The 24933-nt window shown below is 41.5% G+C and overlaps 1 protein-coding gene and 1 long non-coding RNA gene across 2 annotated transcripts in view; both read right to left on the minus strand.

Annotated features, from left to right (window-relative positions):
- Window positions 1-24933, minus strand: part of afg2a (AAA ATPase AFG2A) — a 114492-nt gene that overhangs the window by 8277 nt on the left and 81282 nt on the right. The window contains exon 16 of the mRNA XM_085136026.1: window positions 13135-13299. Within this exon, the coding sequence (XP_084992152.1) occupies window positions 13135-13299 (165 nt within the window). The remainder of the gene's footprint in view (window positions 1-13134; window positions 13300-24933) is intronic.
- LOC146523930 (uncharacterized) lies at window positions 53-13128 on the minus strand. Its single transcript, XR_014869918.1, has 2 exons — window positions 5671-13128; window positions 53-5606 (listed from the first exon to the last, which is right to left on the minus strand). It is a non-coding gene; the product is annotated as an uncharacterized LOC146523930 (long non-coding RNA).

Here is a 24933-nt window from a genome sequence, read left to right on the forward strand (position 1 = left end):
AAAATAATCACCCCTAGCCCCACCACAGTATCATCCCCAACCCCTTTACTGAAAAAAAAAGGGGGGGGGGGCCTGCTGCATCCAATTTTCTTGGAGGAAATTAAATAATACATAAATCAAACGACGTTGGGGGTGCAGAGCCCAAACTCTTAACCAGAAATAAAACATTTCATCCTCCAAAGAAGCAAAGAGGAAGTGTCTGCAGTGACATGCTTCTGCCAAGAGAAACAAGGCCTGACCACAACTCCATGTGAAACCTATTTAAGATTACAAGGCGAGAGTGAGAGAGGAGGTTAAAGAGAGGGAGGTGAGGTTAAGCATGGAAGGAGGAGAGTCACGTGGGGAAAAGGGAGGGGGGCGGTGGGGGGATGGAAACATGGCACATGATCATAAATAACAGAGCGGAGGTGTGTGAGCTGTGGATGAACGTGCACATGCTTGTGCTCTCAGCAGAGGAATTTAGATTCCATAGAAAACTCCGATGATGAAATTGAACTCGTGCGGGCTTTCCTCGCCATATGTTACGGCTGAGACGACAGACATCAAGGGAGATATTACATATGTATTCCAGCAGGCAATCAACTCCAATTTTATGCTTTAAAATATTGGTGTTTGTAAAGTATTAACATTTTAAGCCTAAAATTTGAATAATGCCACGATGTTCACACTGTGTGGAAGACAGAGTGGAACGTGGGACACTGTGCTTCAGACTCTTGGTGGCACTTTTCAAATGTAGAGCCATCATAGTTTCCCTCTAGAGAAAGTCTGCAAAGTGTGTGCTTAATTCATTTTTTAAAAGTTGTATTTTATTGCATATATTTTATTTGATTTTATTGCATCACTGCCTTCATTTCACTCCCCGTTCCTGTGTAGCCAGTCAAGACCATTATAAATGTCTGATTTCTGACATGGTCAGACTTCTCCCCAGTATTGAACTTCACGTTATAGCTTATACTCCTTGGACCTGTAAGTGTAAGCCAACTAACCGCTACGGTGAAAGGTTATGACTATTAAAGAGAGAGTAATGTAGTGTAAATAAAAGTAGAGCAAATAAATTGAACAGATCAGTGGGGAAAAGTAGTTGCAACATGCCTTTCTTTCTTTCTTTCTTTCTTTCTTTTTATAAATTGTTGATTGCTGTAGTGTATATAACACAGCCTGTAACATAGCCTTGAAATTAAAGAAGGATTAAATATATACCAGAACTGATATTATGTTATTATTTATATGACAAATGAGATTATATTTTTTTTTTCTTGCTCTTTTGTACAGATTAGTCCCGCTACCTCTGCTTGTTATCATATAGTAAAAATCAGATAGAGTGAAAGCTCTAATAGTCACTCGGTATTCACTATGCAAATAAAGAAACATTTTCTGAACACGTAGGAAATGTTTGTCATGAAAGTGGTGGTTTTTCCTCTGTTAGATGACTCACTGATAATATTAAGAAACCTCCTACAAAATCTACCAAATAACTTGCAGCTCAGGCGTTTCAGTGTTATCATATTAAGCCATTGTCCACTCTATGTTTTGGAAAGACCCATGTGGGATAGCACCTGTGTTGGGGCTACATCCTGTTAAGGTGTTGTACGTGTGTGTGTGTGTGTGTGTGTGTAGGTGTGTGTGTGTGTGTGTGTGTGTGTGTGTAGGGTAGCATTGCTGGGTCTTGCCTTTAAGGGCACATGTGTCCTCACCCCTTAATCAGATGAATGAAAGCTTCGCATTCTCTGTGGACTTGGGAAGGCAAGGATGGCATATTTACCAAACACGCCCACAGTGAAGTGACCTGGAGACAGCTGTGATTGGGTATATCTGTGCATGTGTGGTGTGTATGCATTTTGTAATGCCAAGGCAGGTGAAACTCCAGACGTGTCATATGAATATTTTTCTTTCCTATTTGCTTCATCTTTCACGAGATGCATATTACCTGCATATACACAGTGAATGTTCATGTTATAATAATTTGTTATAATATACAAATTTCCCACATGTGGGACTAATAAAGGTTATCTTATCTTACCTTATTAGTGGTATTACAACACTATACACATACATTACATACAAGTTCTAAATTTTAAGTTGCACCAAAAAAGGATCCAAATATCCTGTAAAGCTTCTGAATGTGCTATTTAATATAACTACATTTGAAAATCATTACAATAAGTTAGATTGCAATTATTTAATTTCCAATAAATCTAGTTTTTAATTAAGGGACAGACTAAATAGGCTCTATAAGGGAGAGCTACCTGAGAAGCATAATATCCTGTCTCATGTTCATACACTAAATATGCAGTTAACGTGAGCAGCCGGCTAATTTAGTCTAGCATAGTGGGAGAAACTGCTAGCCTGGCTGTGTCCAAAGGCAACAAAATCTACCCACCACTGTAAAAATGACAAATACCTGTTTTACACAGGGTTAAGAGGCAGATTATTTCTTGGTCCTGATAATTTGCCAGACAACTGGACTCCAGAGAAAGAGAGTCTCCAGGAATTGAAACTGAATTAACGGTGTGTTCTTGTCACTGTCCATTTCCTTTTTAGCGTCCTCTAGTTTTATTAGCTACTTTCAGGTGGGTAAGTGCACCCCCCTCCTCTCTTCTGTTTCTCCACAATTTGCCATCTTCCTCTTCACGTGTCTCCTTCTGTCCCTTTCTATGTTCCTACTCTCTTGCTCAGTTTCTTTCTTTTTTGGCTTTTGCTACCCACATTCTGTCTTCTTTCCTAGCCAAGGGAAACAGCATGTTGGGTACGCTTAAGGGCTTATATTTCCCAGAAAAATTCAATTGGTGCTCACCATGTACTCAGACATAAACCACAGTGAAGGCTTTATATATAAAATGTAAAATCGGGGGCCAATTGGAGCCATTTCTCTCGCTGTGACATCTGGCCTTTTGCAGGCCACAGAAGCTGGCTGGCAGTAGCAGCGAGGGAAATGTTTTCTTTTTTAACCTTTCTAAAAACAACATGTTCACAATGTCAAGAGGTAACAGGCTTGCTGGGAAGGAAGTGAAGTGAGGTGTTTCGCAGTCATGGAATTGCAGAGGTGTGAATGTCTTTTTCCTCGCAGCATTAGTTAAGCGCTTTCCATATCAACAAAGACTGCGTCTGAGTGACAGCGTGACTGTCGGCGGTCGGTCAGCCACACAGAAAATAAAACGCAGACACGTGAACGCAGTCAAGACAAGAAGTTAGAGCATATTTCGGCAAATACCTGCCAACTTCAGACCAAGTCAGACGCACTTTCCACAAAAGCTGACAAGTTTATTGATGATTGAAGATCTTTTTCCTTTTTCTTTTCCATGGCTAATATCTGATTCATACATTGTGTAATGTCACGGTTATTCAAACAGCAACACGTTTTTGTTGATGCATTTTTTTTTGCGCCTGTGTCCTTGGTGATAAAAATCTTTGCAACAACAAATACCAGGCCATAAATCAGACAGACAACGCAGAGCCAGAGGAGGAACAGCCACAACCACAACAGGTGTTAAGAGGAAACCATTTGTCTTCCTGTGAGGGTGGTTTTACTATGTGTGTGTGCGTGTGTGTCACACTACAACAAGGCTGTACTTACAATCAATTTCTTTTTGCAGCTACTGCAGATACTGCTCGCCTGCTCAGGTTTCTATTTTTAATGAATAATTTTTATCAAAACTACTTTTAGATACTACAGAAAAAACAAATCACTGCTTCATCAAACTACATCATAATACACTCTGACTTAGTTGACTGGGATGTGCAAATGTGCTTAGCTATCTTGTAAAGGGGAGTATTAAGCTTTGCAGGCTGCCGTTGATCTGCCTTATTTGTATGTCCCGCATTGGAAAAGACTTGCTCTTGCCAGTGTGGAAGAAGAAAAAAAAAAAACATTAAGAAAACAATTGCGCCAGTGAGTTTGAATGGATGTCAGCCAAGCGTCCCAGACACCTGGGCTTGGACCAAACAGCTCTCCCCCTGTTGGAGCTAAAAGACCCACCGCTATGGAGGTCGCAGCCGGTCAAAGGCATCTGTGGCTGAACACAAAGATATTCTGATACGGCTGAGCGCTGCAGCTTGAAGTTTTATTAAAATGCCTGAACAACCGTCCCCCAACACACCCCCTTTTTTGGACATGAATGTTCCAGGGCTGTGAGATCAGCAGGAGGGCACCCAGCAGGGTTGGTGCTGCCTATCACTTGTTGCCACCTCTACGTGATCTGCATCTAAATACTTTGAGCTGTGTCCTTACTGCGATCATGCGGAGAAGTCTTGATATTTAGCCTTTTCTCAGCAACTTGTCAACATCTGCCAAATGCTCATTACTGCGGTGTTTTTATATTCCACTTCACGGAGGTCACTTTTCAATCAAGCCCCACGGGGAGGTCTGTGACATCCAATGTTAATAGAGTACGAGCTGCGCACTCAGGGACTGTCATTACTCCTTTTAATGACTCAGTTCATTTCCTGTTTATTCAAAATACGTTGCAGAGAGAAAAAAAATCAATACTGAGCATCTGTGGATTTTTCCAAGGAAAGAAGCCCTAAAAGCAAACTGAAATGTCCTATTTGCTCAGTTATTAGCAAAAAAAACATGTATTTTAAATAAATTTAGTCAAAGGCTGCTCATGTTTTAGGTCCGTGGCCCTTTCTGCCTTCACTTGTCTGACGATGCAAAACAGTGACAATCTGCACTGAAGCTTCAGGGAGCCAAAGCTCTGTCATGGAACCCGTTTTTCTCGTCTGGTAATCACAATAGTTCAAGAGTTCATTGTGTTATCCATTTTCAGTTAAGGTGAGGGTTATTTAGCCCTAATCAATCATTCACTCAAGTCATGTATCAGACACATTTATGCAATTTTTTTTTTTTAGCAGAAGCAGTTAAAACCAGCTTATTCCTACAACTAGCTGTGCAAAACACTGAATCCCCTTATCCCCTCCTTCCAAGCCATGATTAGCTAGATTGTCATTTCTACCGAGGAAACAGGGTGGGGAAACATACCTATAACTGAAAAACGTTCCTGTGGGGTTATGTTAGGTGTTACCCTAAATACACATCAAGACTAATATGACATCTTCCTAAAAGACGGAGGAGAAAATGTTGATTTAATAAAGAACATTCAGAGCTTTGAATGCCTTTCAGACCCCACGCTGCTTTTATAATGCTGAGGTCCAGGCTCTGGGGCCCATCGATAAATTATAGCGTTTGATTGTTTTTTTAGTTTTCTGTCCAAGTTTTACTGCATTGTCCATTGTCCATTGTCATAGTCATGCTGGAAAAAAGTTATTGCCATTCAGATGCGTAATGGTTTTGCATGGTGGATCAAAAGCTGACGGTACTTTTCTGTGTACCGTATTTTTCGGACCATAAGGCACCGGATTATAGGCACACTGTCAATGAACATGTCTGTTTTCATACATAAGGCGCACCGGATTATAAGGCGCATTAAGTGAAACAAAACCATCAGATAAGTCAATCTTTACTCAACTCGTTCTTCTTGCTTCCTCCACTTCCGTACCATTGATTTATTAACGTTGCATTCTCTCGCAGCGGCTCTATTCCTGCGTTGTTGCAGTATATTAATGACTAACCTCGTATTGTGGATGGATTATCTCAGTTGTTCTCCTGACTGAAGTTTGGTCTGTTTACAGCATCCTGCCATGTGACTGCATTTATCCCTAACCATCGGGAACCCTCACATTAACTTTTATTGAGTGAAAAAAAAATTAGCATTCATCCTCCAGCTTCACTGTGTTTATGTTACGATCAAGTAGCAAACATATACCAGCTAGTGGAACTTCGGTAACCCTACAAAAGTCAGCTGTTTAGTTTTCTGTTTTCATTTATGTTGGAAGTGATAGGTATGTCATGTTTAGGTGGAAACCAGCTAGCTAACTTCCTGCTAACTTCTGTCTCTGTTAAATTGAATAAATTCTGTCTTCATGGATGTCTGAATGTTAAACTTAACTGGTACACCTGGTAAAGCAGCAACGCTGATCATTTTATTAAAGATGATAAAATTTAGACAGTTTTTAACTCTCAGTGATGCCGCAGTGTTCGTTTGACTTTGGGACCTGAACCAGACGGAGTTTTGGACCCAGATTACTCCGCGAAGCTCCTGACTATGGTAGCCACAATGCTACGACAATCCATCAAGCGGTGCAGCTTCGTAGCTTAACAAAGTTGTAATAAAATTTTTTTGACAGATTTTTCAGCGCTGTGTACGAATCATTTTGAGGTCAGTAAGCACAACCAGAATTCATACATAAGGTGCACCGGATTATAAGGTGCACTGTCGATTTTTGGGAAAATTAAAGGATTTTAAGTGTGCCCTATAGTGCGGAAAATATGGTAAATCCATCAATTCTGGCAATCTCTCCAACACCACAGTCCGAAACCGCAAACCATGACAGAGACTCCACCATGTTCTGTACATAAGACCTGATGATCTTTCTGAGACCATTTCTGGCGAGGCTTCAGTGAACACTAGATGGATTGGTCCAATGGATCCCTCAGGTTTTGTATCAGGCCTTCGCTGGATTTTTGCCTGCTACTTAATAACAAGACTTTCAAACACTGTTCATCTGCTGTAGAACATTTTTAGACCTAATGCTTCCTTTTTATGTCCTCTTATCCAGTTTCTCAGTTTCTTCAAGAACACAATGATCACAGATACATGTTGCGATATGAATAAGTTCAGTTTTCAGCTGAGTTGAAAATCGAATCGCTTGTTAGTGCAAAAATGCTACCTTTCATGCTGAGTTATCTTTGGAATTTACTGGAGATTTAAGTGAAGAAATGGAAACAAATTACATCCTCATTTGCCCAAAGTTAAAATGGGTTATCTGTTATGTGTAGACACATCACTGGTTCATCCCTTGCAGTAGGTCCCTTTTTTAATGCTTGAATGATTCATATGTCAGCGTTAAGTGGCTGATTGGGGAAAAAAAATCATAAAACAAAAAAACCAAGAAAAAAAATCAGAATTTTTTACCGTTTTTAAACAAATGCAAAGAAAGAAAAACAAAACAACTTTTGCCCTGATGGCAAACACTCATTTTGGAACGAACATTAAAGGAAGAAGAAAAACAGCTGTGAAATTTGATATGGCTTCTTTTTCTTCTTCTTTTAAATTAAGGTACAAACAAGGCCTGGAACTGACTTGGTACATCTGACAGGGTGCAATAAATCCCCGGGGTCTATTCCTGTCAGGACTTGATAAGAAAAGGAAAAAAATATATATCATCACACTGTTTTTCAGAAGCAAGTTAAGCCCTTCTTCTCCTTCACGACAACACTCCGATTACAGTATCAAATGCTGCTTCTGTTTGGAGGAGCGATGGCAGAGGTGAGGAGGGAAAGCCAGAAGCAATTTTCTAGGATGAGTGTGAGTTAGAGGTGTGTTGAGGGGTGTTGAGGGTGGAAAGTTTAGTGGGAAGCTGAGGGTTGTGAAACCAGATGTCACTCCAGGCAGGTAGGAAGACAGGTGATTTTAACAAGCTTCTACGGCTGAGCAGACAACTACTGTGACCTCTTGAGTGACCTCCACACCTCCTCCTCTCGAGATCCTGCCTCCTCCTCCTCTCAGACAAGTTTGAAATCCCAAGAATGTAATTAAAGTCAAAGCTTCAAGTAGTCATACTGCCATCACTGAGGACTGAATTGTACTGAATTCATCCATTTGTGCATTATTTCAAGTTCTATGTGAACCACATTTGATACGATAATATATATAGTAAAACATTCACTATAAAATTCCAGTTTTAGTGGCTTAATGACTGAAGAAGTTGGATAACAATCAGGTGACCTGTGAACGCTGAACCAGATGGATAAATCTGGGGCGAACATATACAAGAGTTCACCAGTCTGAAACATACTGGATACTTAAACATGTGTTTTTTCCCCTTTTAGTTAAATAAACATTTATTTAAAAAATGACATTTTACTGATAGAAAATGTCTCAACATGTCATCCATTCTTTTGAATGAAACTGAACTTTGCAAGGCCAGTGCTGCTGAAGAGTGAACCATTTTGGACTAGCATTCAGCCATAACCAAAGCGCCATGATGACACCTCTATACGACCAGTAGACAGAGGGAGTGTGAGCTGAGCATGCACGCTAAGGAAGTGCGAACAGTCAGAAGGGAGAAAAAGCAGCGACAGTGTGTATGGAAACTAAAAGTGGACTCTGCTTAGTTGCCTCTAGCTTCAGTAATTATCTTGCTGTTGATTTATGAGGTTCCAATCTGTCCATTTTGGTCCCTGCCAGCATGAGCTCGATGCATTGCTGACCAGTGCTGTGGCTCACCAGGCTGCTTGCAGCATTGCCAGCAAGCATGCCAGTCATTCAGTCACACGGAGACAGAAAGGTATTGCTACCCATAGAGTTGTAAAAGTTTGACCGGACTAGATGTGTGGTAGATTATTACAATACTGGCTGAAAAACATACGAAAATATGTTTTCCATATTTCCACTGACTTAATTTAATGTTTGAAAGCAACACAAACAAATCTGCTGCTTTGTCATTGCTTTGTCTGAAAGTAAGAGTGTTTGGACTTTATGATGTGCCTGAAAACCATCAAATAGTTCAGTAAGTTTTATGTTAAGCATGCGTTCAAGACATTTGTTCAAAAAAAAGTCAATTCTAATAATGTTTCTAACCATGTGCAAAAATGCCTCATATAAACAAAAGGTTTTTTTTAATGTTTATTTAAAGTTGGTTTTCTGTCAGGGGGAGGTTTATTCTTGTATGTTGAACAAATTGGATAAAAATAAAAAAGTTAATAAATTGTAAACAAGAAATGGTTGTGAGCGGTTGTGCTGGCTGATTACTCTCCCCACTTCTTTTTGACAGCAAAGGTCCTTGAGCTATCAACAACGCAGACGGATCGAGTTTACTGTAAACTGTGGTGGATGTTGCCATTCTGAAGCATTTTAGGATTTATGGAAGAATAGTATGCAGGTGAAAAATCTTTTTTTTAAGAGTCCTTCAACATAAAGGCTGTGTGACCTTTTTGCACAAATGTTTTATTAATGTTCCTGTTAATTTGGGGAGCTAGTCACGTTGTCAGCAATCAACATGTGTGTATATATCATTTACCTTTAGATGTGCTGTATTTCTTCACTGAAGCTTTGTTTTTTCTTTCTAAACACACATCATCTTCAGTGCTGTGATGTGTTATCTGTATCCTGTTTCCTCACAAACTTCCCCTCAGTGATCAGGGGAGTCTAAAGTTTCATTTAATTTAATATGATCTATAGGACAGGTACGTAAAATAAAATGCAATGGTACAACAATGGTGAGACCTGGTTTTTTTCCACCTATGAACTCTTATCAGCTTGACTGTGGCATGCCTTTGAATTTTTGTGTGGTTTCAAGAGCTCAGTGGCAAGTGACTGCAAACCTCCATTCCACAGATGAGACACTATACCAGAAACCCCGGTGTTAAACACAACACCTGATAGTAAGGGATTGGTTTCCTAACTACATACCTCCTCCAGGTGTACGCCTGCTTTAGGCTGATTTTTAGGGTGGGGGCTGACAAGTTGGGAAGGAGGGTAGATGAGGAGTCTCTACTATAACCTCCCACTGCATATAGGGATGTCAAAAGTAAAAGACAGTTGAAAGAATAGTAAGGAAAGAGTGGGGTGAAAACAAAACAAAAAGGGCAGACTTGAACCCAGGCCCTAGCAACAGCCTAGGGCTGCTCGATTATGGCAAAAATGATAATCACGATTATTTTCACTGAAATTGAGATCTCGATTATTTGACAATATTTATTTAACAATAACAATGTATTGAATAATGACTTTAAAGATTGTCAAAAAGTAATATAAAATAGTGTGCAAATACTGATAACAGTGCAAATGTTTGCAATATAAAACATAAATGAAAAATGTAAACATCTATGTTTAGTGAACTTTGCAGTGTTGCTCTGTGGTGCAGCTACGACACTGTAGCAAAGTTTACACACTATGTCTATTTGATCTATGTCTGACTCCGCGAACCCATAATGTTTCCACACCACTGAAGTTTTTTTTTTACCTCTCTTTTCAACCAACGGCAGTCACTCTCCTCTCCAAATAACTTCTGCTTAGCTTTCCGAGCTTCCCTCGGGTCCTCTTAATCAGCGGTCCCCAACCCTCGGGCCTCGGACCGGTACCGGTCCGTGAGTCGTTTGGTACCGGGCCGCGAGAGTTGAGGCTCAGGTGTGAAATGTATAGTTTTCAGGGTTTTTATCGGTTTTCAGCGTTATTTTGTTATCATTTTTATCGTTTACTCGGTTTTCCTGGGTCTTTTCACGTGTGTTATGAATAAATTTTCTTTTTTTCGGTACCGGTACTAGTTTTATTTTGTTGTATTTATCCGCGACACCTTAAGGCCGGTCCATGAAAATATTGTCGGGCATAAACCGGTCCGTGGCGCAAAAAAGGTTGGGGACCGCTGCTCTTAATTGTTGTGACACGTGTTCGAAATGCAGAGAGGTGCGCTCGATTTGCCACACGGAGCAGCGCGAGAGTAAAGCACGAGGGAGGGGCTAATAATCGGCTCAGTCATTTTTAATGATCGTTGAAAGCCCAGATCGTAATCGTGATTAAAATTCAATTAATTGAGCAGCCCTACAACAGCCTTCAGCATATGGACCACCTGCTTAACCAGATGAGGTGCACTGACTGCGTATTTGCGTGCTTGGTTAGTGAAATCATCTCAAGTCATATAAACGATTTATCCTAAAATAATTAAGAAATGTTCTTTGTCCTGTGTAGGTGTGGTCAGCTGAGTTTTGATTGGCAGAATGAACACACGCAATCGGCGCAAATGTATATTTGTTTTAAACTTCAGAGTGAAGTAAAAAATGGCCTCTTCAGCCAACTGTCTAAAAACAAAAGATAATCAGCATACATCAATTAAACAATGACAAAAACAGCAGGCCTCACATGTGATAGGAGATGAAAACGTTTGGTCGTTTTTGCTTGGGAAATGACTCACTTCATAATATTTATCACTGCTCTTCAATCCAGATCAAGGGTTGGGCAAAGCTTGAGGAGTCTTGGTTCATATGACATGTTATCCAAGCGTAGTGGAAATCAAATGTTGTTTGCAAATGTTCCACATAGCGAAACTGACAGGCCGAATGAGATAATTGTTTAAATGTGGGGATAATAGAATCCATCCATCCGTTTTCTGCTTCTTATCAAAGTCCAGGTCACTGGGGCAACAGTCCCCGGACCTCCCTCTTCACAGCCACTTTCTCCAACTTGTCAGACAAGAGATGTGCTTTCCCCACCGTGTCCTGGGTCTGCTACAGGGTGTCCTCCCAGTCGGACATAACTGAAACACCTTACCTAGGAAATGCCAGAACCATGTTTGATGTGGAGAAGCAGAACCCCGAGAACGAGAAAGGATGAAGCCCTTGGTCAAAGGCTGAGTTGAGACACCCTAATTTCTGCTACCCGTGTCTGCGATCTCAATCTTTTGGTCACTACCCACAGCTTGTGGCTTTAGATGAAGATGGGAACAATGATCGGATAGTAAACTGACTGCTTCACTTTTTAAAAAGCGCTTTATGAATATGTAATTGGGTGCTTGTATTAGAAAGTACTGAAATTGAGTAGAAAGAGTATAAGGACAGCTCCATTCACTGCAACAGACTGGTAAAACATCCAGATTACTGCAGACACTGCACCAATTCATCTGTCAATTTCCTACTTTTTCTTCTACCAGAGACTTGAACTCCACTTCACTTCCAGTTACTCATTCCCATCCCGTTGTAGACACACCACCCTTTTCCACCAGAGAACCATGGCCTCAGGATTGAAGAGCTATTTCTTGTCCCAGCCATTTCACACTTCACTGCAAACCACCTGATTGTAAGCTAGAGGTTGTTGCTCAATTAAGGCGACAGAAGCACATGATCCACAAAAGTCTGACACGAAATCCTCAGTCCACGAGACACACAATAAACTTATGAACAGAACTGGAGGCAAGGGGCAGCCCTGGCTGTGTTTAACACCCACTGGGAATGATAACCATGCTCTTACAGTGGCTGGAAAGTGATGACCAAACAATCCCAACTCCAATCACCATTCTGCTAAAGCAGGGATAACCGAGCACCTTTTAAGACAGTTTCTCCTGAAAGGCTTGTTTGCTCTTGTACGTGGTTGTTAATGTGTACTAGCAATTTATGGTGTGAAGTGGGTGTTGTTTGAGCCACACACTGAAACCCTGAAGTTCTTAGACATTACCTGACTGAGATGCATTCAGAAAGAATGTCTGACTCAGTTGGTTTTGACATTAGCTGGTCTTTAATCTACCAGCTTTTTTGTGATGTTAGATTGTTTATGGCAAAGTTGATTACACAGTGGATTTGTCCGGCCTTTGACGTGCACTTTCCAAAGTGCACAGTGGGTAACTGCGACGTCTAGACCTGATTCTCCTCATATTGTCTTGACTTCATGTGTGAAAAGAGCTTAAGCATACTGGAAACTTCATTTGCATGCATCTCAAATTATAGCTAAAGAAAAATTGCACGTAATAACACACAGTGGTGTTAAGTGACAAACATTTTATTTCCTATCACGTCCATAACTTTTCAAGCTGAATTAAAGCAAAGTTTTACAATTAAGATTAAGATCTATAAACGGTATAAATTTGAAGGTCAAGAAAAAACAGGGATTTTTAAAAAAATATCAAAAACTAGATCTTGCATAGGAAACACTCAGTTTATTTTGGCCAAATTGTGATGCACTGGTTTCACAATTTCTTAGAACTTGTGAGTTACTTGTGCCATGGAGAACAGCAGCAATTTCTCTGCTCGAGACAATGTGAATCACGCGGGAGACAAATGCAGGGAGACAAATCTGTTACACAAAGAACTGTTTGTACGATTTCTCCCGGTCTGCTGTGAGATCACGAGGGTGCTCTGTGACACAGTACAGACACGATGCAGACATCACAGAAAAGCACAGTAACATCTTTCTGCAATTCTGGCTACACTCACAATTTCTTCTTACGTGCCAGAAGTAGTAAGAATGGTGTTGCAAAACAGCAATAAAGCATCGATTTCTAAGTCAAAGTTATTCTTTTAGTGGATAATTTGAAAGAAGACCATAGTTGTGATTTTATGTGTATGCAAAAGATGTTCCTAAAGCTCACCTCAGCTCCAGAATAATTGTTGGTCCGAGTCACGAGGTGGTCAAGAGACACATTTTCAGCGACAGGCATATTACGAAACTGCAGAGAAAATATTTCCTTTCGGGTACGCGCATCTGGAAGCGGCACGTAGACAATTCGGTCGAGGCGACCTGGACGCATCAGAGCCTGTGGGACAGAAAAAAGACAGACAGCATCTGTTTTAAGGTCATATTTCAAAAATTGCGACACATAAAGGGTTTTAAAAATGTTTTCAGCATTATTGCTTTATTTCAACAGTGTTTCCTTTGTACATCGCCATTCTTATGTCACAAAAATACTGTCATGACACTATGTTTCTGACCTTTGACCTTATTGCTGGTTGCTTGTTAAGCTGTGAAAAAATAGTTCAGTCCACTCCTGGATTAATTGTACGCCTATTTAAACAGGACTATAAAGCAAATGCCTGATATGCAAACTGTGAAATTTGAGTTTTCCACTTCTGGCGTCAGCGTGGAGACAATCTCCCCGTTATCTGATAAACCTTCCATTTCCTACAGATCACATCTCTGTGACCCCAAAACAGTCCTCGAGTACCCAAAGCTGCCGCTGTCTCGCTTGTCAGACGTCATTAAGTGGCAGGCGCCTCTCAAACTCAGACAAGCAGACAGACTGACAAATATGTCCTGCCTCCATCTGCTGTCCTCAGCCAGGCCGTGACAAGCTGCAGCGTGGTAACCCATTTGACAAGCCAACTAGCTAAGGAACAGTGGGTTTGGGAAAATAAATGAGCACAGTGTGAACTGGCATTTATTGGTAGCAATGGAATGAACTATAAACAGAAAACGAACATCAACTGAAACTCAAAGTTTCTTTGTTGCTATTCTCCTAAGAGTCAGTAAGTCCTGGAGGCCCTGGCTCTGAGCCAGACAGGCCACAGCGGGGCCAGACTCTGGCCTGTGGAGCCGAGACAGGAGATACTCACAGATGCAAGCCATACAGGAGGCCATGTCAGGAGTGATCAGTGAAGGTTGGAGGGACTGGACAAGCAGCCTTTGAACTGTTAGATACTGCGCTTCTACTTCTGCAACTCTCCTCTTTTACTTGCAAAGAATATGAGCGTCTACTGTACATCATGTCATCCTGTATGTTTGAGTAGGAGAACAGAACAATCAGCACATGCTACAAGTTCAGCTAACTAGTGCATAAGCACTCTGTGTAGCTGGGTTTTAATAAGGTTGATATTTAACTCACTTAACAAGCAGAAATGCCAAACATCTGCAAAACCTATATTCCAGAATTTAAAAAAAAGGGAACTCTAGGTGCATAGAATTTTCCAGCTTAAAAAAATGTAAGCAAAAAAAATCGTTTCCGTGTTTCATTTGAAGACCACCTGCTCGATAAGTGTCTTGGAGGAAATTTCAGGTTTGGAGTTTTGTTTTACGGTTTGCTATATTTCCCCTCTGGATAGCAAATTCCAGTTTACTGGGGTGATGGATAGTATCCCAGCCTTTTATCTACTGGTTTTCCTGTACATGTGTGTGGAACATGAGAGGACAGAAACCGGACACGAACGTTAGCAGCTACCTTTACGTATCCACAACAGAGTAATGGGTGACAGAGGAGCCGTGGCTCATGACAGCAAACGTTCTTGTTTTTTAGGTCTCTCGATTCTTACTTGATTACAGAAAGGTGGGTGGCTATCTGTGACGGTAGTGTAACAAAATGGATAGAGAGGAATAACACCACCCTCAATCGAAGCAGGAAAGGGGTGGCTGCTGCGGTGACATGCTGGGAGATAGATGGACGGGTGGCTGGAGGGCTGCAGTATTAAATCAAAGATGTAAGGGCTTAAGGCCTAATAAGGTGCATCTGGCAAAGCAATTATAAAACAGCACCTGTGGGATCAGGTTTGTTATTATGTTTCTTCCTGTGGGTTAACATATATTGTTGGTACAAAACTGTGCTCAAGGCGTGAGGTGCTTGTAGTGGGAACTTTAATCTGTGATTGTTTGTCACAGCAAGTCAAGCCCATTGCAGCACAGTATATTGCATTATGCAGAGGACGTGCCAGGGACACTTCCTGAGTTGCTCTCCCTGGAAGTATCGGGCGGCTGCATGCCAACACAAACCTGCTGACCCCGGACTAAATAACTCAGTCACTCCCACACACGCTGACAAACACATTCGCATATGCAAGCGTGCATGTAAGCGCACATATATTCCAATAAACTCTCCTTGGATGGATCGTTTTAATTTCCGATCCATTTTCCTAGTGCAAAAACACCACTTTGCACTTTATCAGCTATTAATTCTCTCCGCACACATAATGAAGAAGTGCCTGTAGCTTCCAGGCACTCGGGCTCCGAGGGTTCCAAGACGCTCCCGAAGAAGCAGAGCCGACCCTCAGCTTTGAGACTGCTAAACTCATCTGACTGCCCTGGAGGGAAAGAAAGGCTTTTTTTTCTTTCCTCCCAGCAAGAGCAGGGGGCCCATCCATCACTTAACAAGATATACTTCCTGTTCTCAAGGATCCGGGGGAGGTGGTGGTGTGGTGGAATAAGAGGAGGAGGAGGTAAGGAGGGGGGGACCCCAAAAGACAAATACTTGGCTTGGCATGTCGGGCAAGCGTTGACGGGCTCTTTTCGTAACGGCATCATTCCACCTGAAGTCTTGGCTCCGCTGGCAGAAGGCAAGAAAAAAAAGGAGTCAGGCGAGGAGATGAGAGAGGAGAGGACAAAACCAGCCAGACCAGGGCACTCAGACAACCCACTTGAAAGGACAGCAGGACCAAAGCCCTGCAAACAAACACAGATAAGTGGTGTGGGAGACAGCAAACCACCACAGACAAAACCCAGTTGTATAAATTCTCTAACATGAGTCTGCATGACGGATTGCATCCACCTTGTTGCACCACTGACATGATAGGCATCATTACACACGAGCCATTAGTAATTAGAAATGCCCCTAGGTAAAAAATACCAACCACCTTTAAGTCAACACAGAACCATTTATATACCACTGAATCTAGCAGAGTGTGCACTGTGGACTTAACCCCAGCAAAATGTATGTTGCAACGTTGAGAAAGTTTGGAAAAACATGTGGATCAGTCAAGCTGATTATAAAGCAAACCAAAAAAAAAGAGGGACAAGAGAGAGAAAAAACTCATCCATGCTTTCTGCGCCAAGTTTCACTGCCGATAACAACAGTAATCATTCCAAGGCATTGCAATCCTCCACAAGAAGTGATTACCCCCTAATGACAGACGACTTCCTATCAGCGAAGGCCGGTACCTCTCCTTAACCAATGAGGAATGCTGGGAATCTTTTCCTCAGAGCGTTGTTCCTAAGCACATTCTTGGCCAGCTTCAATCTGACCCGCTCTGAGCTATGTCTACAAACTGTTTACAAACGGACGCCCCCGCAATTCAGGTGTCTTATTCTTAGATAGAAACTCAGACTTGGTGTGACGAAATCAAGATCAAGATCTGCTTTGTTACTCACGACGCCTTCAGATCAAATGAAAAACGAAATGAAACACTGGGTTCATGAAACTGAACATGATGACTAAGTTCTTCCCTGCACATCTGGTGCCATCTCTGTTTTTCCAATAAGCTGTTTTCAGTGGCACTTTTTAAAATGTACAGCATGATAGCAGGCTGTCTGCATGAATGAGAGGTTTGCCTGAGGAGACATGAGTTGACTTTGTTGCCTGCCCGAAGGCATTTGCTGTATGTGGCTTCCTAACCTGTCAGTCTGCAATCCTTAGAGGCCTTGGTGAGTCATACCGACTCGGAGATGGGCCACCCTGGATTTATTCCGAGCACACACAAAACAGAAAATGCAGAAAGCACGACGGGAACACAGAGCTCACAGAAAGGTCAGCATTCAGACGCAGTAATCGTAGATACAGTGCACTAGCCGAATACCAGTAAATGTTACCGACTGTCAGGTGTCACTGGTATTCTTAAAGTCAAGATTGCTGTTATATCTGTGAAAGTAACACAAAATTGGGACGATGAAGATTTTTTGCAACAGCTGTGATTCAGTGGATGGTTTGCAAAGTCCCAGCTCAGGAGCAATTTCCACAAAAACACAAATCCAGAGCCAGTTTGTTTCTTTCACAGTTTTCAAGGGAGCGTCCTTTTACTGATGAGAGACCTACTGAGCCTCACATCGATTGTGCAACATGCATGAGTGGAAGACTGCGTGGCATCTGTGTCACTTCCGTGAAATGTGTTCTGTTCTGATCCTTCCACAACATGCCAATCATTAATCAAAGTGCCTTACCTTTCACTTGCTAAAGTGCAAAAAGGGAAGGAATTCAGTCAGTCACACCTGGGTGTGTGGCATGTCACATGCAGCAACAAGTCATTAAAAACACTGCACCGGTGTTTTGTGGACTGTACTGTGCAAAATTCAGGCACCTATAACCTTAACTTACTGCAATGATTGCTAGAAGAGTTATAGTTATCTTATGGATATACATTTCCATTGTTCAATTTATGGGAGAAGGAACGACTTCCTTTCATATTTCTACCACAAAGTGAACCTGACTTGGATTTTTTTTAACCACCTGGATTCAACATATTCCTTGTTGTTCCCACTAAACTCTTGCAGAGAGTGGCCTCATTGTATAAAAACCTCTCCAAGTATGTGAAAATACCCTTGAGCTTTATTTCGTCACTCTGATTTATGTCAGAGTACAAAACAAGCTATCAGCCGGTTCTGTTTTTCAAATCCTTCAAATCACGCAAATCCGATTTGCATCTACAGAACATTTTGCCCAAGCTTCCTTTCACAGAGGTGACATAATTCCGATCGAGGCCACGCTGTCTTCAGAGAGACACTGGGCCTTCTTTATGTCAGTCTTGATTTCGACGCGAGAGAGGATCAGAGAGAACCAGAGCGGAGGGAAAGAGAGAGTAAATCAAGGAGAGAGGGGTGGGGACAGCAGAGCAGAGAGGGATGAGAATGACAGAGGAAGAAAGTAAGTACGCGGTGAGAGGTGGAGAGAGAGCGAGCGAAAGAGAGGAGTTGGCAACCGCTCAAAAACATGAGAGGCTTTCACTCTGGATTTTGCCCTTGAGTCAAACTTGCATCCGGCAGGCGAGGCCACCGTGTCCAAGAACCAAATAACTCTGCCGCTGTTAACCCCCGCTGTCTCACATACTCGCGCACAGCCAAGAGGAAGTGAAGATTTAAAGTTTTAAAATAAAGTATAAACCATTTGAGCAAGTAATATTTTCTTTTAGAGAAAAAAATAATAATTTTCATCACGGGAAAAGAAGGTCGTTCGGGACAAAAGACACTTTTTTGAAACATTTAAAGTATTTGAATCCAAAATACGGTATGAGCTATAAACTTTTACTCTTAGGGCCGCACAGCATAATAAATCAAGACATTTTCATCAAAGATAACATTTATGACCTTTTATGCCACCAAATAGAAGTCATTACTTCCGTTTCTATAGCAGAAACTCGTCTAATTTTACAGTATTTGTATATAAAATCAGTGGTGATTGCACCTTACCTGTTGACAGAAATAACACACTGTGCCTACAAGTGTGTAAATGGTGTATAGAATGTGTTCCTTCACAAAAGATTGTGGGTTGGGTTCCAATAACACTCACTAATCTGGGGTTTTGTTAAAAGCCTCAATGAATGTTCGAATGCTTGCACTTCTTGTCCTGAAGCACATCTTTTTTAGAAATGCCCCAGAGCGCCCAGATTTCAGGAAATTAAATTAGTTTGTTGTTAATATCATGAAAAATGACCCGAATTTTCCTTAACACACAGGCAGATGGTGTTTTTTCTAGAGTGTTGTGATTTTAGATTTTTATTTTCTTTTTTAAATTTGTAAACCAAGCAGGAGGCTCAAAACCTAGAAGCAGTGCAGTCATGTGCATGCCCAGTGTAACTGGGCAAATAATTATTACAGAATTAGATGTCCCACCTCTTTTACCTTTTATGTGCGTTGTGTAAGCAGGTAAAGGGGCCACGATCAGGGAAGGAAGGGGGTAAAGAAGTAGCAGCAGCTGTGTTGTTGCTTCCTTTGGGTTTAGAGGGTGGGGATGGGGGGTGGTGTCAGCCTTACACCCCTACAGCTGTCCTGGAGGTCCGCGATTGTGTTGAAACTACACAAAATGGCCAGCCCTCACACCTCAATGAAAATAACAATCTTTTTGAAAGGAGTAGCAAAGTAAGTGCATGTATGTGTGTGCGTCTGCGTGAATGAGTGGAGGTGGGGGCAATTGTCAAGCAGAAAAAAAAAAGCAAAGAAAAGCAGAGGAAATAAGACCATGACCATGTTGAAAAGTCGGCTCATTGGAGCCCAAAATAAAAACGCAGTAAAGCGCCTGCCATAAAACACATGTATGTTTGTTTTACAAAGAGGCGTTTCCTGTGAGCTGTCCACAGTTCACAGTTCAGTTCTATGCAGCCTTGCCTTTGGTGTAAACTCATCAGGGTCTGGTTTCCATAATGTGTGAGCACCCTCCAAACTCCCTGGTCCAGTAGCTGCCTCAAACAAATCAGCAGCCACAGCCAATGAGCAATGTTTCCCTACAGACACTTCTTCTGGCTTAATCCATTTGTCTCAATCGTGACTCTGAGCTTGCAAGTGCTACTGTCACCCTCTGGTAGACTGCTGGTATTCTTGTAGAACACATGCTTGTGTGTCCATGTGCGTATGGAGAAGGGCCATCCAACAGACACAGCCAACAACAACAACTTAAACCTGCTGATTGCAGCACCACTATAAAATCTGAAACTGTGCCATCGCCCCAAGTTAGCCATATATAAAAAGGTAAATCACTGAAAACCAAATACAACACATTCAGTAAAGCATTTGTGCAGTCTTCATAGTAAGACTGAAGTGATTATTTGATCACTCATCGTGCAAATAAAGACACTCACTTTAATGTCATAGATTAAGAAGATTTTCTTTCTCACATTTCACATCCACTCACTGTGTGTTTATACATCACTCTGCATTTAATTACGAATTACTATTAATCTCTGGCTCTCTTTCACAGCATATCTTTTGTCCCGTCTCCCTCCCTTCACCCTCGACTGGTCACTGCATGCCTGCCTCTCCATCAGCCTGGATCTGCCTGAGGTTTCTTCCTGTTAAAAGGGAGTTTTTCCTTCCCACTATCACCAAAGTGCTTGCTCATAAGGGGGTCATCTGATTGATGGGATTTCTCTATAATATTGCAGGGTGTTTACCTAACAATATCAAGTGCCCTGAGGCGACTGTTGTTGTGATTTGGTGCTATATAAATAAAACTGAACTGAATTCAAATTAAAGGCAGTCAAGAACGGCAGATGCGAAGATGTTTCACAGAATTTCCCATTAAAACTAAAACATATCTATAAAGAATGTCATGAGCTGCTTAAATATCCTCTGCAGAGGTTAAGTATTTGGCTGAGGACAAAAACATCTTATTGCACCCCTTACCTAAATACATGCATGTAGAAACATGCATCTGTAGAAAAACTCCATCTGCAGCATGCAGCAACGCTTACACACCTCACACATCCCCATCCTGCACACATACACGGAGGCCCCACTTGCGCGGAGAGACAGGCTGCAGGTGCCAGGCCCACCTCGGGGTCCCTGCCGGGCTCTCGTTAGGCCTGGTGCCATTCAGGCGGCTCCTAACACGCAACCCTGAGTGCTTTGTGTTTCTCTGACAGCCCCTGTCGTCCTCTGGATGTAGTGGTGGAAAAAAAAAGGAAAAGAGGAAGACTTCAGAGATTAGTGCTTTGAAGAACTTGACAGAGAGTCACTGTACGGCCTTGTACAGTTTTAAAGGAGTATGACAGTTTTGTTTGGCTCATTTGCAAAAAAAATATCATAGTCTCTAACATTACTGTTATTTACACATTTTTTTCAAAGAATAGCATATATATCACTCCCAAAAGAATTAACATTTACTTGTCAGGGTATAAAGTTGCTTTAGATAAGAAAGGAAATGCCCACTGTTATTCCATCGTGTCTTTTTAACTCTTAACATTCACACAGTTGCATGCAACCTTCTTCGGAGCCCTTTTAGGAATTTTACATTGGTTACGCCGCCGATTTTTCACAGCAAAAAGGGGCTTAATAGAAAAAAAGCAACAAAACAAAGAATATCTGTAACACCAAATTGTATTTATTATTAGAAATGTAAACTCTTCTGCTGTTAAAAGCAGTCCCTCTTTATTATCAAGTTAAACCAAACCAGAACCCTAATCCTAAATGGGTCATTGGTACATGATAGGAATTCAAGGCTTTTCAAATAAGATTATAAATGATCCAAAAGAAGACTTTGAAGAAAAAAACTTTGAAGAAAGAAATCATGTTTTCATAAACATCAGTACCAGCATCACCAGCTTCACACTTAATACCACGATCATAGTTATTTCCACCTCCATCATCTCTATCGCCCCAATCATCCACAACCTCATGAGTCCCTGCAACGGAAGAGATAGCTTCTCCCACAACGACCTGTTTGCAACTGCACTCTATGCTTAAAAACAAAAGGCTTTATACTCCTTTATAAGTGTGCACGCGCGAGCTCACAAAAACAGAGAACATACAGAGAATTGAATGCTCACATATGTTGCCACTTGCAGATACTTAACAAAGAGAAAAACATAAACAGGCACGTTGCTGAGTGACAGACTCGACTCGGCCAGATCAGTTTCCACTTCCGTGAAATCTAAACATTAGCTTGTTTACCCTGATCCTGAGCTGAGGCTGGGCCTGGGTGAGAGAGCCGAGTGTGTGTCTCTACCTCTTAGTGTGTGAGCGTAGGTCCACAAAAGACAAGAAACAGGGGGACATGCTATCAGAGACAATACCTCAAAGGTGGAGGAAGATGGAGAATAAAACAAAACAAAACAAAAGAACAAAAACAGTATACAGCTATTCCCTCTAATATTATGTAACCCATGATGTCTATTACACAGCTGTCAGGGGAGAGCAAACTGTAGAGTAAAAGCTGTGCTGATAGGGTTGGTTAGAAACTTTATTAGGTATGCTTTGCTATTACTGGACTGCACCTCCTTTTGCCATCACAACTGCCTTCATGGAAAACAACGAGGTGCCGGAAACGTTCCTCAGAGATTTTGGTCCATATCGAAATGAGAGCATCACAGAGTTGCTGCAGATTTGTTGGCTGCACATGCACAATGATCTCTCGTTCCACCGCAACCCAAAAATGCTCTATTGGATCTCGATCTGGTGACTGTGGAGGGCATTTGAGTGCAATTAACTCATAGTCATGCTGAAGAAACATGTTTAACAAGTTTAACGCGTTTTGGCTTTGTGACATGCTGTGATGTGCTGCTGGAAGCAGCCATCAGAGGATGGATACACTGTGGTCATACAGAAAGGGAAATAGCCAGCAACAACACTTAGGTAGGTTGTGGAATTTACACGATGCTCAGTTGCACCACCAATAGCAGCCTGAACCACTGATACAAGGCAGGATGGATGGATGGATGTTTGCCATGGCAAGGTCCCTACAATACAAATGTTACAGCAGAAATCAAGACTCATCAGACCAGGAAACTGTTCTAATCTTTACCACTTTTGGCAAGTCTATGTAGCAGTCTGGGCATTCTCCTCTGACCTCTGGGATCAGCAAGGCATCTTCGTCCATATAACTCACTGGATATTTACTCTCTTTTGGACCATTTAGAATTTAGAGATAAAGTCAACCCCTCAAACTCATTGTAATACTCCTCACATCAATCCAGAACATCTCTTGCTTTGTGGCAGAGTGCATTATCCTGCAGAAAAAGGCCACAGCCGATATCATTTTCATGAGAGGGTGTACATGGTCCAGAGTAATGCTTAAGTAGGTGGTTCACGTCAAAGTAACATCCACATGGATGGGAGCACCCAAGGTTTCCCAGCAGAACATTGCCCAAAGCATTACACTGCCTCCAGTGGCTTCTCTTTGTCCCATAGTGCAACCTGGTCCCAGGTGTTCCCCAAGTAAGTGACCAACACATACCCAGCCAGCCACGTGATGTAAAAGAAAACGTGATTCGTCAGACCAAGCCACCTTCTTCCGTTGCTCCGTTGTCCAGTTCTGATGATCACAGGCCCATTTTGGCAGACCACATGGGCAAGCCTTCACTCCCCACATACATCAGTGAGCCTTAGACGCCCATGACCCGTCGCTGGTTTCTCATTGTTTCTTCACTTTTAATAGATACTGACCATTGCAAACTGGGAACATGGCTGCAGGAGATGCTCTAACCCAGTTTTCGAGGTATCACAACTGGACCCTTGTCAAACTCGCTCAAATCATTATGTTTGCCTATTTTTTCTGCTTGTAACACATAAACTTTGAGGACAAAAAGTTTACTTGCTCCCACTGAATCCCACCCGCTAACAGGCGAGTGGTAAAGAGATAATCAGTGTTATTCACCTCACCTGTCAGTGGTCATAACGTTATGCCTGATTTGTGTAGTATAGACTTGTAGTCAAGACCGCCTAATCCGAGACCAAGACAAGACCAAGACCAGAGGGTATCGAGACCAAGACAAGACCAAGACCAGAGGGTATCGAGACCAAGACAAGACCAAGACCAAGACCAAGACCGAGACGAGACGAGACGAGACGAGACGAGACCAAGACCGAGACAAAAAAAGTCTTTAAACTGCAGCCAGATGCTGCTTCGTTTACGGGTCTCGGGCATATTTATGTGTTTTTGCTTTCGCACAGCCCTCCTCACCGCTGTCTACTGTCTCACTCACTCACTGAAAGGACTGACGCATGCTCCACTTGACTGTTGCGTCTCTCACCCTCTCTGTTTTTCACATAATGATATTATCCTATATCCTCGCATGTGATTGGCCACAATATGGAGGGATTGGAGCGTAGCTGAGCCACTGTGTGAGAGCTGAGCAGCCAAAGGAAATTAAGTGGGGGTAGAAATGACTGAAAGATTATTAGGCTCTGTTTTGAGCTTTGTTCAAAAAAGAATGACTTCATATGTATATATATATATATATATATATATATATATATATATATATATAGTTTTTTAATTAAGCAGCAAGGCAGAACAAAGTCGGGCCTGTATCAAGACACAGGGACTAAACCCCAATTCAACCAGACCCAGAACTGATCCAGAATTAAAACAGGACTACAACAGTAACCAAGACAGAACCAGAATCAGAACTAGATGATAGCAGCACTAAAAATCATCTTAGACCTGCACTACACTTATTTTTTAATTCTACCAAAGTACACTATTTAGATTCTGAAAAGTTTATATAATTATTCAGCCTTGTTGAGCAAACAAGCCTGCATAACTTAATAAATATAGAATTTTAAAAGTAACAAACGCTATCTAAAAAGATACAATAGGTACGAGATACATGTTCTGATGAGTTTTTGGCAAACAACCATTTGACTAACTTGTGTGTCTCACCTGCTCTTGTTCCATCTCTGTTCTGTCGTCATTTTCGTCGTCTCTCTCCCTCTCTGTTCCTCTCTCTCCCTCTTTGTGCTGACAATCAAGCCAAACACAAATATACAGTGGAAACCAGATATTTACATACTCTTCAGATAAAAACACAAACACTTTTTAATTGTAACATCAAATCAGACTAAATGTTTATTTTTTTAGATTGATAAATATAAAAAACATATTTGTTAACTTTAAGAGTAAAGAGAGAAACTGTCTGTATTTCTTAATTGTAAATGGCACCAAATTGTATTCAAAATTGAGCCACACTTATGGAGCTCCACAATTCTTTTCCAGAATTCTTTTCCAGGTGTTTTGGTTGACAGCTCTTGATTTTTCAAAGAAACTTTC

Source organism: Neolamprologus multifasciatus, chromosome 2 (assembly GCF_963576455.1).
Source record: "Neolamprologus multifasciatus chromosome 2, fNeoMul1.2, whole genome shotgun sequence".
Classification (NCBI taxonomy): domain Eukaryota; kingdom Metazoa; phylum Chordata; class Actinopteri; order Cichliformes; family Cichlidae; genus Neolamprologus; species Neolamprologus multifasciatus.